Source organism: Rhinopithecus bieti, unplaced genomic scaffold, assembly GCF_001698545.2.
Source record: "Rhinopithecus bieti isolate Rb0 unplaced genomic scaffold, ASM169854v2 scaffold_22670, whole genome shotgun sequence".
Classification (NCBI taxonomy): domain Eukaryota; kingdom Metazoa; phylum Chordata; class Mammalia; order Primates; family Cercopithecidae; genus Rhinopithecus; species Rhinopithecus bieti.
The window spans coordinates 303,029-316,272 of NW_016810753.1; the positions used below are offsets into that span (position 1 = coordinate 303,029).

The 13,244-nt window shown below is 41.2% G+C and overlaps 1 protein-coding gene across 1 annotated transcript in view; it reads left to right on the forward strand.

The window, feature by feature from the left end:
• The window catches only part of LOC108542616 (serine/threonine-protein kinase ULK4), a 494,918-nt gene that overhangs the window by 280,691 nt on the left and 200,983 nt on the right, over positions 1-13,244 (forward strand). The window contains exons 12-13 of the mRNA XM_017892686.1: positions 4,613-4,779; positions 12,255-12,353. Of these exons, the coding sequence (XP_017748175.1) occupies positions 4,613-4,779; positions 12,255-12,353 (266 nt within the window). The remainder of the gene's footprint in view (positions 1-4,612; positions 4,780-12,254; positions 12,354-13,244) is intronic.

A 13,244-nucleotide genomic window follows, 5' to 3' on the forward strand; every position in this document is an offset into this window, starting at 1 on the left:
TATATTCTGTTGATTTGGGGTGGAGAGTTCTGTAGATGTCTCTTAGGTCTGCTTGGTGCAGGGTTGAGTTCAATTCCTGGGTATCCTTGTTAACTTTCTGTCTCGTTGATCTGTCTAATGTTGACAGTGGGGTGTTGAAGTCTCCCATTATTATTGTATGAGAGTCTAAGTCTCTTTGTAAGTCTCTAAGGACTTGCTTTATGAATCTGGGTGCTCCTGTATTGGGTGCATATATATTTAGTATAGTTAGCTCTTCCTGTTGAATTGATTCCTTTAACTTTATGTAATGGCCTTCTTTGTCTCTTTTGATCTTTGATGGTTTAAAGTCTGTTTTATCAGAGACTAGGATTGCAACCCCTGCTTTTTTTTTGCTTTCCATTTGCTTGGTCGATCTTCCTCCATCCCTTTATTTTGAGCCTCTGTGTGTCTCTGCATGTGAGATGGGTCTTCTGAATATAGCAAACTGATGGATCTTGACTCTTTATCCAATTTGCCAGTCTGTATCTAATTTATCCATTTTTTAAAGACCAGGTATTTTGGAATCCTCAGAAATCTTGCCTACCTCCTAGTTGCAAAATCTTCTCTTACATTTTCTGTTAGAGCCTTTATAATTTTAGCTTGTATGTTTAGATCTATCGTTCATCTGAAATTCGGTTTTGTATATTGTGTGAGGTAATGGTCAAGGATCTCTCTCTTTCCCCCTATTTGGATCCTTAGTTTTTCCTTACCCTTTTGTTGAAAAGGATTTTTTTCTGAAGAATTCCTTGTTGAAATTCATTTGACCATATAATTGTAGGTCTGTTTCTGGACTCTGGCATTAGTAATATCTGCATGAGCTCTTTTTTCTTAAAGAGATAGATCCTTCCTATCTCTGTTTACTGAATCAGTGACTCAGTAGCAATGAACACCCTGAGTACTCAGACCATGGTCTCTAAGTACAAATTATCATTGAACAAAACCAGCGCTCCTTGTAGAAGCATCTAATGCCCAGTCAGAGACAGGAATTCTATAATATGAACTCAGGGCACGTTATTATAGCAGAAGCAATGATACTTTCAAGGAGCTTTTCGTGGCCAAAAGTAGAACATATTGAGCATATAAATGAATAGTGACTGAAATCAAAACTCATAATATAGATTATTTAAAAATCCAGTATATTCACAATGATGCTACAAAATGAATGCTTTAGTAACTTTTGGTAGTTTCTGTCTTCCTCTACCTTTCCTACTTCACACCTTGTTTTTCTTTGGTAGTTGCTAACACTCCAAAATCATTGTTCTGAAAGTGGTAAATGACAGGAAAGAATAAACATTTATCTTGCCTTTCCTTTTCAAAATAACAACCCTTGAATCCATGGATCAGTTTTAACATCACTAAGACAAATGGTATATCTTTCCAAATAAGATGCAACAGGAAATCCAAAGAACCCAGCCCCAGGTATTATTGCCAAAGGAATTGAACCTGAATTAAATCAAGTCTCTAGGTGCAGTTACCAATTTACAGGACTGTAGGGATATAGGAACAAATCTATGAGAAAATCTACAAGAAAGCTGTTCTAATTTATCTGACGAATAAGTGGCATAAAAAATTGTAAGTAGAGGAAGGACTTTCAGACATTAAAGGAGACTTAAGGTCCATGACCAAATGGAATTTGCGGAGCTGCTTTGCATCCTGATTCATAGAAACTAATTGTAAAAAGATAGTCTGGAGACAGTTGAGGAGTATATTAAAAATACATTAATTTGGCAGGGCGCAGTGGCTCAAGCCTGTAATCCCAGCACTTTGGGAGGCCGAGACGGGCGGATCACGAGGTCAGGAGATCGAGACCATCCTGGCTAACACGGTGAAACCCCGTCCCTACTAAAAAAATACAAAAAACTAGCCGGGCGTGGTGGCAGGCGCCTGTAGTCCCAGCTACTCGGGAGGCTGAGGCGAGAGAATGGCATAAACCCGGGAGGCGGAGCTTGCAGTGAGCTGAGATCTGGCCACTGCACTTCAGCCTGGGCAACAGAGTGAGACTCCGTCTCAAAAAAAAAAAAAAAAATAACATTAATTTTTAAAAGTGGCAATGGTATTATAGTTAAAAATGAGTATGTGTTATACTATACAGAAGTATTTACAGGAGAAATAAGATTTTTTCTGGTATTTGCTTTAAAATGCTTTTGAAAAGACAGATAAAATAGACACAATATTGATATTGTTGAAAAGGGTAATGAAAGTTCATTTTGCTGAACTGTCTCATGACTTCTGTTTTTTCATAATGAATATGAGTATTTAAACACTGAAAGAGACAATGGCATTTTGACGCCTGAAAGTGAAAGGTTCTGGCTATGAAGTAAAAACTGAAAATGATGCCTGTAGAATCAGCTTTCTTTTTTTTTCTTTTTTCTTTTTTTTGAGATGGAGTCTCGCTCTGTCACCCAGGCTGGAGTGCAGTGGCCGGATCTCAGCTCACTGCAAGCTCCGCCTCCCGGGTTCCCGCCATTCTCCTGCCTCAGCCTCCCGAGTAGCTGGGACTACAGGCACCCGCCACCTCGCCCGGCTAGTTTTTTGTATTTTTTAGTAGAGACGGGGTTTCACCGTGTTAGCCAGGATGGTCTCGATCTCCTGACCTCATGATCTGCCCGTCTCGGCCTCCCAAAGTGCTGGGACTACAGGCTTGAGGCACCGCGCCCGGCCAAGATCTGCTTCTTAAAATCGTATTAATGGGTTTTGCTGGCGTTATCACTGTTGTGAAGAAATATTTTTATCTCATACTTCATTTCTAATCTTATCTGAGAACCTTCCCTTGGGAGCTGATGACTTCAGTGTGTAAAATCAGAGCTTGGCATTTGTTGCCTGTTTTTTACACAGTAGACTGGAAATACTTTCTGTCCCAGCAGGCATTTGATTGCATTCGTTCTTTGCACTCCTTCCTTGAAGGCTGAATAAAGATCAAGAAGAACATTGATGCCCACTAGCTGTTTACTCTGAAGTAAGCAGTATGTAGATGGGTGCTCTGGGGCCCACCTCTGCCTCCTGAAGAACTGTATCCTTCTTTGCAGCTCACAGAGCTGGACTCCACCAGTACTCACCCCTTTTACCTTTGACCGTCTATGTGACATGTCACAAAGTCATCAGGAACTCCCAAATGAAAAACCTGTTCTCTTGCAGTGTATATTTACCAAATACTGTGTTTTCAAGCCCTGCTAGTCTGTCTACAGCTCACAGATGCCAAGTACTGATTCATAGCCTGTACATGGATGATGCGTTGTAACTCTCAGGAGAATGTCTGCTGGTGCAGGGCACATGCTGTAATAATTGCTTTTCTGCACTATGTATCATTGATGATATGGGTTATCAGACTTGTCATTTGATAAGGAAATTTTGGCAATATTCATTCTACTTTCAAGTGTGTTTATTTTCAGCCTTGAAACTCAGTTTTGTTTTTGTTTTTATAAGCATCTTAGCAGTTGTGTGGGACTTATACCCTTTTTTTTTTTGCCACAGGAGGTATAACTTTGAATGATGCGTCTATCATTCTATGTCACTGCCTGTAGTGACAAAATTAGTTCACTTTTGTAATCTGATAATTTTGTGATAATTTTGCATTTGTCAGGAAGACTGTATTGTTTTGCTGGAAGTGACAAGGTGCACTGTATGGAAGAGATGCCAAAACTTATATGGCTGTGCTTAGCTGAGTTTCCATTCCGTTGATCATCTGGATTAGGGACAAGTAGATTGCAGGTCCGATAAAATATAGCTCTTAATACACATCAGACTTCCTTGCCATGCTTTTCCCCCATCTGTGTGTGTAAAATATTTATCTTAGAATGTTCACTTTTTTTTAAGAACATCTGAATTTATGCTCTACTGGTCCCAAATTTCTCATTCATCATTTAGGTTTATAACATTATTTCATGTTGTAATTTTACTTTTGTTGTATTTCATTTTTGTGAATTCAAAGGGTGACACTATATAATAGAATAAAACTGTCAATTTAAATGTAACAATAACCCCAAAATGTGAAAATGTATTTATTGTAGCAGACTGTGTCAAACTAAACATCAGTAAAGACCAACTACACTGTTAATATGAGATTTGCAGAGACAAAGGGATGGCGCCTGGTAATTTCTAATTTTCAAATTTCTTATAATTAATCTTACATTTTTGGACTGCATTATTGAAACCACCCAGTTGCTAGATAGACCAGACCACTGGGTCCACTGTGGCCCTTGATCATGCACTAAAGAAAACTGCCTTCAAACAAGAATCTGGGGACAGTTGCTTTCCTTCAGCGTCAGGGAGTCCTCAGACCCTGTGAAGCCTCCCCATGTAGGATGGTGTTTCTCAAGCTGTGGTTTGGCACCTTTGCATCAAAATCACTTGGGGGGGAACTTCTTTAACAAGTATTTTCCTAAGCCCCATCCCTGACTCCTTAGCAGACTCTCTGGGAGTGAGGCCTGGAAACTTGCATTTTAAACAACTTTCCTCAGTGAATCTGATAAGAGTACAGTTTAAGTATTGCATAGGGTTTATGCAGCATCGAGCCAGAATGCCTCTCTTTTTGGTTCATATGACACATTTGTGTACTTAATGATGAGGTTTTTTTCTTTTCCTTTTTTACCCTCAGGACTTGTCAGTCACATCTGTAACCTGCTCACTGAAACTGCCACACTGTGCTTGGATGTGGACAATAAAAACAACAATGAAATGGCAGCTGCACTGCTCTTTTCCCTGCTTGATATTTTGCACAGTATGCTGACCTATACCTCCGGTATTGTACGGCTGGCTTTGCAGGTAGAGGATCTGTTTTCCTGTGTCTTGAGCAGCCCTACTCCATTTCATGCTTCCCTTTCATTCTCTTCTTTCTTATCTTCCTCTATTGTGTCTTTACTTATTTAAAAGAACGTGTCATTCTATAGAGTGTGTCTTCTGAAGAGTCATCTTTGGGTGACCAATGTCAGGAACAGAGAATTTGATCAAAATCTTCCGAGAAAGAAGGAGAGGCCTACTACTAAGCAAAGACTTAGCAAGCATTAGCTGGGAAACCACTCCTGACCAAGGAGAGCATTTGCCTTAGGCACAATCCTATTTTGGCCAAGTAGTTTGCAGCCTTTCATGTACTGAAGTGGCTCTCCAGTTCCCCCTTAGCAGGATAGGTCAGCTTTCTAGGGATAATGGATTGAGGGTTTGTGTACATACACATGCATATGTGTGTTTGTAGACACATATACATATATAACTCATAAGCTCAACTTGCTTTCCCTTCTGACTGATACCATGGATTTGTGAGATGGTTTTGAGGAATATAGGTGTATTCAGTGGCTATGGAAAAAGCCAATTAGCCATAAACTGTAACCTGTATTTACTTAGCATCATACTGTAAGGCAGGAAGGAGATGTGGTTTTATAGAGTACTTTCCTATGCCTGTCTTATTTAATGCTCTAACCAACGGAGTCAGCTGATATTTAGATCAAGTGACAGGGCCAATATGAATTTATTGTTATCTTTAAAATCCTGATACAATTGCAAAAGATGTATATCAAATGGTAGCATCCAAGCTTGCATAGACGCAGAAGCTAAAGTTGAAACCAAACTGTTTTGATACCTTGCCAAGTCACAGTAGTAGAGCCAAGGATGAATCCCTAGACCCCAGGATAGCCTCTGTTATTCATCATTATGATAAATGGTATCTTTTCTCCACAGTTAAGCTGGTCAAGTATTTAGCTTGTCTAATGTGATTTAATAAATCCAAGATCCCCTCAACAAATATTACTAGTTACTAAGTATTTAACCCAAACTGTAAAGCGAGTAGATTAATTCAAAAGCCATGGCCTTTGAATTACCTAGGTGCTTTTATTAGCTCATTTATAAGAATTCCAAATTAACAGTAAATAATTGTTACATACTTAAATAATCCCTAATTATGTATTTCTCCTATCTTTTCCTCTCTGTTCTAGTAAGTTTCTCTTCAGAGAATATGGTTTCTTATTTCAGTTTCTATAGTGGTATTTTTTTGTAATTCTTTGAGATGTAGTTGATAGTTATTCTTACAGGATACCTTGATGATAATCTGTAAAAGATTTTCTTGTAAATTATAGACAAAAAAAAAAAAAGGATCAGAAGTTAAAATCTTCAGAACAATAGAAATTCTGTTTTTTACTATAAGTGATTAGGTAGATACTCAGGGATGTTGTAAAAGGAAACTCCTTAATACAAAATATTTTTGAATTTTCTATTTCCAACTTGCTAGTTTCCCAGTAGATCACTTTTTATTGTTTTCATATTCTTCAACACCACTGTACATTTTACTGCTATCATCTTTCTGAATCATCCCTCATAATATCTGCCATGTATTGCTTTTGGCCTTGACCACTGACTTTGATCTCCATGACACCTGGTGTCAATATGAAGGAAGAGTCGTCCTTGAGGCTGAATTAGGTGAAAGAGTTGAGAAAAGAAATGGAATGTGAATCAAAGACATATCTGCCTTGAAACACTGAGCCATAAGTACTTTCCAAAACCCTAAGTCACCCCTTCCATTTATAGACATACTTCTCACACTGGAGATTCTTCTGCACTTGAAACCTATATCTACTTCTAATAGGAGCTTCTTTAAAGTAGAAAAATTGAGAGAGGCCAGTGTTTAAAATTATAATGATGCTTAGATTCACAAAGCACTTTTCCAGGGAGGAGAGTGGTATGATGCAAGTATGTGTATGGGGGAGCAAAGGCAGGCATGTGTCAGAATCTCCATCAGAAGTTCAGTCCCTACCCACTACCTTCCCCGTGATTTAGAACTGGTCCCTGTTCACCTCTGAATGTTATGTATAAAAGATTATGGAGGCAGAGACAAAGTGCCTGAGACTCACTGGTGTGGTGGGGACATGTGGGTCGTGCAGGTTGGAATGCCTTAGATTCAAATCCCAGACATACCACCACCTGTATGACCTCGGGCAAGTTACTGCACCTGAGTATCAGGTTCCTCATCTGGAAAGTAGGTGTGATCACCACTCTGCTGGGTGGTTGTGAGACTTCAATGGGAGAATAAAATATATGTAATTATATATAGATGTAAAGTGGCATACATATACCTGGCCCAGTGAAGGTGACCAATAAGTGGTTACTGTATCATGAACAGCAACAAGAAGAAAGGTTCTTCTTTTCTTGTTTACAGGGGGCCTCCTGTGGGCCATGACTTTCACATTTCTAAGTCCTGGTGCATGGAAGAGCACTCAGTTCATATTTACTGACTAACTCCTAGCAGGCTTATGAGTTATTTTGTACTTATGAGCCTAGCATAGGGCTAGGTACCTGTAATTTCAGCAGGAATCTAGGGAGAAAGGGTGTTAGCTCTCAGGAAGCTTATAGGTTAATAGAGAAGACTGTCAACATACAAATAATGAAGCAAGTCTTCATCTTATTGCATGTGTGAAAAGGCAGCCATAGAAAGGTATTACATGCTGCAGAATGAATAATGAGGCAGGGGACCAAACCCAATTTTGAGATTAGGGAGGGCTTTTCTAGGGAAGACAAATATTTATTATTCTAATTCAGGTCACCTGACTCTCCATTCTGGGCCTTGTTTATCCTTTCTGAGGTGGTATGGGGAAGCTTTTTACATCATCCTCCTGATAGTAGGACCATTAAACTGCTGTTGATTTGCAGATACATCAGTATTGTTGAAAGACTGTAATGTGGCTACTGAGTCTTCCTTAGTCTCACATACACATAAAGGCTATCCGTGATTGGGGGCTATTTTGGGGGCTGTCTATTTTTAGCATCTCTTATAATGATCAAATCTGATTTCTTCACGGCCTTCCCCTTGTTGGCCTTCACCATGAGCTACCCTCTGCCTGGTTGTTGAATGCGGATGAGATTTTTCTGTCATAGCCCATAGTCCTGATAGTTTCTCCCTTCCTTTGAAAACTTCAGTGACACCTCATTATCTATAATGTTCCAGCTCTTTGCCAAGACATTCAAAGGCTTATACAGTCGAGCCCCAGGGTACCTTCCCAGCCCATCTGCCTGATCTCCATGCTGCCCATACCCCAACCAGACAGTTAGTTGCACTGCCATCTTGTAAATGGATGCTGTGCTTGTCCTGTGCCTTTCCTCATGAAATTTCCACATGTGAAATATCTGCACTCCATATGACTCCTAGTAAACCCCATCCCCACCATCCAAGTGATGAAGTCAGTTGTGACATTATCCTACTTCCCTCCTTCACCCAAACTGTATTTCGACCTCTATTATAGCAGTTTTCATATTCTGCCTTAGCACAGTTATTTGGAACTTGTCATCTTTGTAGTTAAACCATGAGATCCTAGAGAATAGGGACTGAATCATATTCATCTTTGCATTGCGGACATGCAACGTGATGGTGTTTGGGGAGCACAGTAAGTGTTGAATTGAATTGATCGGAGCCACACCATTGACAGTTCTGCTCCGCCATGTGCTGAAACCTGCTGGAGATATAAAGACAGGAACTGGGTTGGGCATGGTGACTCATGCTTATAATTCCAGCCCATTGTGAGAGGCCCAGGTGGGCAGATCACATGAGGTCAGGAGTTCAAGACTAGCCTGGCCAACATGGTGAAACCTCGTCTCTACTAAAAATAAAAAAATAAAAAATAAATAAATTATCCAGGCGTGGTGGCACACGCCTGTAGTCCTAGCTACCCGGGAGACTGAAGCAGGAGAATCATTTGATGAACCTGGGAGGCAGAGATTTCAGTGAATGAGATCATGCCACTGCACTCCAGCCTGGGTGACAGAGTGAGACTCCATCTCAAAAAATAAAAATAAAGGCTGGGCGTGATGGCTGACACCTGTAATCCCAGCACTGTGGGAGTCTGAGGCGGGCGGATCATGAAGTCCGAAGTTTGAGACCAGCCTGGCCAACATGGTGAAACCCCATCTCTACTAAAAATGCAAAAATTAGCCCGGCGTGCTGGCGGGGACCCGTAATCCCAGCTATGTGGGAGGCTGAGGCAGGAGAATTCCTCGAACCCGGGAGGCAGAAGTTGCAGTAAGCCGAGATCGTGCCACTGCACTCCAGCCTGGACGACAGAGCAGGACTCTATCTCAAAAAAATAAATAAAATAAGACAGGAACTACTTGAGGAATTAACTGTCTCTTGTTCTTTATAGATGCCTTACCTCTGTGTATATTTAGCAGACCTCTGTTGATTATCTACTTCTGTGTGCTAGATCCGCGTAGCAATGCTAGATGTAAGAGAATTGTAATATACATGGCCTGGTTTTTTTGTTTGTTTGTTTGTTTTAATGCTGAGAAGCTGTCTTCTGTTATCTCATTTTAGATAATGCTGTATTGCTATTTAATGTTAAATATGACTCAGAAATTGACAGGCCGCCCGCCTCGGCCTCCCAAAGTGCTGGAATTACAAGCATGAGCCACCACGCCCAGCCCAGTTCCTGTCTTATATCTCCAGCAGGTTTTAGCACACAGTGGAGCATAACTGTCAGTGGTATGGCTCGGATCAATTTAACACTCACTGTGCTCCCCAAACACCATCATGTCGCACTTTCGCAATGCGAAGATGAATATGATTCAGTCCCCACCTTCTAGGATCTCACGGTTTAACTAAAAGGATGACAAGTTTCAAAGGAATGTCCACTTCTTTAGTTTGATATGTTTAAGGCTACTAAATGTATATTTCTACCTAAAGTTCTTCTTTGAAGTCAATATTCATATACCTAGCAGCTTGCTCAATATGACCACCAGAATTCCCCGTAGACCAAAGCCGAACTCAAGATCTACCCCCCAAATCCATTTCCCTGCCAGCAAGCCCTGCCCCACTCACCCTGCCATGCAAACCAGAAACCTGGGAGGCATTCTTGAAATTTCCCTCTTTTTTATATCCCACATCTAATCTGTCATCAAATCATGTAGATTTTACCATACATATCCAACTCATCCAATTGCCTCTCTCAAACCCTGTTGCTACCACCCTAGCCCAGGCTAGCTTCCTCTCTTGCCTGGGCTATAACAGCTAGGGGATTGCTAGGAGTGGGGTAAGTTCACACACAGCAATGACAAAAGGGAGTGAGTTCTGGAAAGGGGTCAGTGGGACCAGAGGCAAAATCAGAGGACCTGGATGGAGCAGACAGTCATGGTGTGGTGACAGGGACACCGGCCCTGTACAAGATGCACACAAAGGGTGGGAAATCCAGGAGTTGGGAGGCCGACATGAGGGAGTCTGATGTTGTGGAATTGGAGAGAGGCTGAGATACAAGATAGGCCTGGGCCTTTACATTTGATTCTGGGGGCTTCGGTGTTTATTGCTGCATCCAGGCAGATGTCCTTTTGTTGCACAGAGCTTCCTTTGTGGGCCAGTACTCTTGTGGGGAGAGTAGAATTTCTAATGTCTTTCTTTTGTGCCACCTTTCTGTTGTGCAAAGCTGTAGCATTCTCTTTCTTCTGAAACTCTTGGCAACTTTGCAAGGAGGTGGCCACATGAATACTGGTAGGCTGGATCGATGTTTCTTGGTGACTATGACGTATGACTATGTAGATCTTGGAGGATCTGGAGGACTGGGACATCCTGGTGGAAAAAGTCCCACAGTGTTTCTTGTGCTGTGGCCCCATTTGCTCGCTTATGTGTGTTTGGAAAGGAGGCACCATACCCCTCACTGCTGCCTCATTGCTGATTTGCAAGACTGCCTTATCTCTCCCAGGAGGAAATCAATCTGCTCTAAGGGATAATGTGGTAATATTCCATATCAGATAATGTTTCAGAGGTCAAGGGATCAACGGCCAAGATTCAGAAAGGTTCAGGCCTCTTGGATAGTGCTGCACATTTGTTTCCTGAAAGGAACTTCTTCGTTTCTGATAAAGTCAGTCAGGGAAGTGAGAGGCAAGCTCCAAGCTAATGATGACCCTTGTTCTCCTTACCTGTTGAGATGTGCAGGTTGTTAAAAGACAGGTGTCCGATTTTCAGTCAAGTTCTTCTGAACCAAAGAAAACAGGCAACTGAAATTCTGTCCATAGGCCAGAAGTGCAGAAGGAAACTAGGCGTTTATGAGAAGGGCCCTGGAGTCCAGGTTAATGACTCAAGGCAGGGCAGCCTCTGGCCTGCTCTGTTGGCTCTGGCAAAGGTCGTTATTGAAAAGTGGTTTTGTTTCTTCTGAGTAAAAGTGAAAACAGAGAGGAAGAGTATATACATATTATAGCAAATGCAAAAAATAATCCGTACCATTTTTCAATATAAAATTATTCATCTCTGTGATAGAAGTCTCCTTTGGAACTAGACAATTCTATAAAATCCCTGGGAGAAGACACACAATGTAAAAACCACTCACTCATTTATTTTCATTGCCATTTAAGTCTACACATTCACAGGAATGTAGACCTATATTTGAAGCCTATTCATGCAGTGATATGTTGGACAAATATTCTAGATGTTATTTGAGCATATGTATGCAATATAGAGAAGGAAAGCACAGCAGAATGCACTTGGTATGTATCATAATGTGCATAAATATGCTCAGAGATTAGCATTTGTGACTTGGAGTCAACCTGGGTTTGGTTCTCTGGCTTTGTCATCCATTATCTGTGAAATGTTAGACAAACGACCCAGCTTCTCTGAAGTTCATTTTCTTCAGGTCTTAGGATGGTTAAGATAAAACGCTTTTGGCTGGGCGCGGTGGTTCACATCTGTAATGCCAGCATTTTGGGAGGCTGTGATGGGTGGATCACGTAAAGTCAGGAGTTAGAGACCAGCCTGGCCAACATGGCAAAACCCCGTCTCTACTAAAAATACAAAAACTAGCGAGGCGTGGTGGAAAGAGCCTGTAATCTTAGCTACTTGGGAGGCTGAGTCAGGAGAATCGCTTGAACCCAGGAGGCAGAGGTTGCAGTGAGCTGAGACCGTGCCACTGCACTGCAGCCTGGGTGACAGAGCGAGACTCCATCTAAAAAAAAAAAAAAGATTAAGTCCTTCCCCACTGCAATATATGATACATCACCATTATTCCTCCAGCAGCAGCAACCTTTGTAATTCCTTCATCTATGTGCTGTACAGAGGTCAGCCTCTATAGCCTGAGCTGGTGGCAGTGGCAATAGCTACACTCCTTGTGTCATAACAAAGCATAGTATCTCTTCTGGGGCCTCCATCTATTCCATCCCTGGGAACCGAGGTAGAATGCTTCCTCAGCCCCTTGTGTCTGCCAGACAGAGTGGTCCTGTTTCCTTTAGCCAAGCTGACTAATCACCAAGACTGTCTTTCATTTCTCTTCTCCCTGTTCCAGGCCCAGAAGTCTGGCTCAGGAGAAGACACTCAGGCTGCAGAAGACCTGCTGCTGCTCAGCAAACCTTTAACAGACCTGATTAGCCTGCTCATTCCACTGGTAAGAGCTCACCTGTATGTCTTTTGGCACATTACTGAACTTGAAGTAATTGTATTTGAATTTCATGATCTCTTGAGTTTCTGTGTTATTTTCATTCCCTTCAAAACTAGAGCCAAAAGAACTTTCAGAAGATTATTTGGCCTGGAAAACTAAATCTCTACTTTATTTTAAAACCAGGTGGCTTACTTATTTAAATAGATGTTTAGGTAAGGCAAAATCTCAAAAATCTCAAATCTAATTACTTTCTTAATGAATGTGAGGTAAGAAATTCAACAAATGAATTATAAGAAGAAAGAAGAAATTGCTATGGGAATCAATTTATTTTCAAAAGATATTTTAGAGTTTGACTTGGCATGCAGGACTCCCCAGAAATGCAAAAGCACAGACACAGACCTAGGGCACACCCCTCAATCTCAATAGAAATGGAGTGAAATAAGCAAAATTAAATAAAAACAGGTAAGACTATACAAGACCATTGAATATACAAAAAGAGCTCAACAGAAATTCAGAGTTTGGACGTATTAAACAGTTTTAGCCTAGCACTTTGGGAAACCGAGGTGAGTGAATCATTTGAGTCGGTGTTTGAGACCAGCCTGACCAATATGGTGAAACCCCGTCTCTACTAAAAATAAAAAAAAATTAGTCGAGTGTGGTGGTGTGCACCTGTAATTCCAGCTGCTCGGGAGACTGAGACAGGAGAATCACTTGAAACTGGGAGACGGAGGTTGCAGTGAGCCAAGATCATGCCACTTCACTCCAGCCTGGGTGAAAAAGCAAGACTCCATCTTGAAAATAAAACTTTATTATTTATTTATTTATTTTTTTATTTTTTATTTTTTTGAGACGGAGTCTTGCTCTGTCGCCCGGGCTGGAGTGCAGTGGCTGGATCTC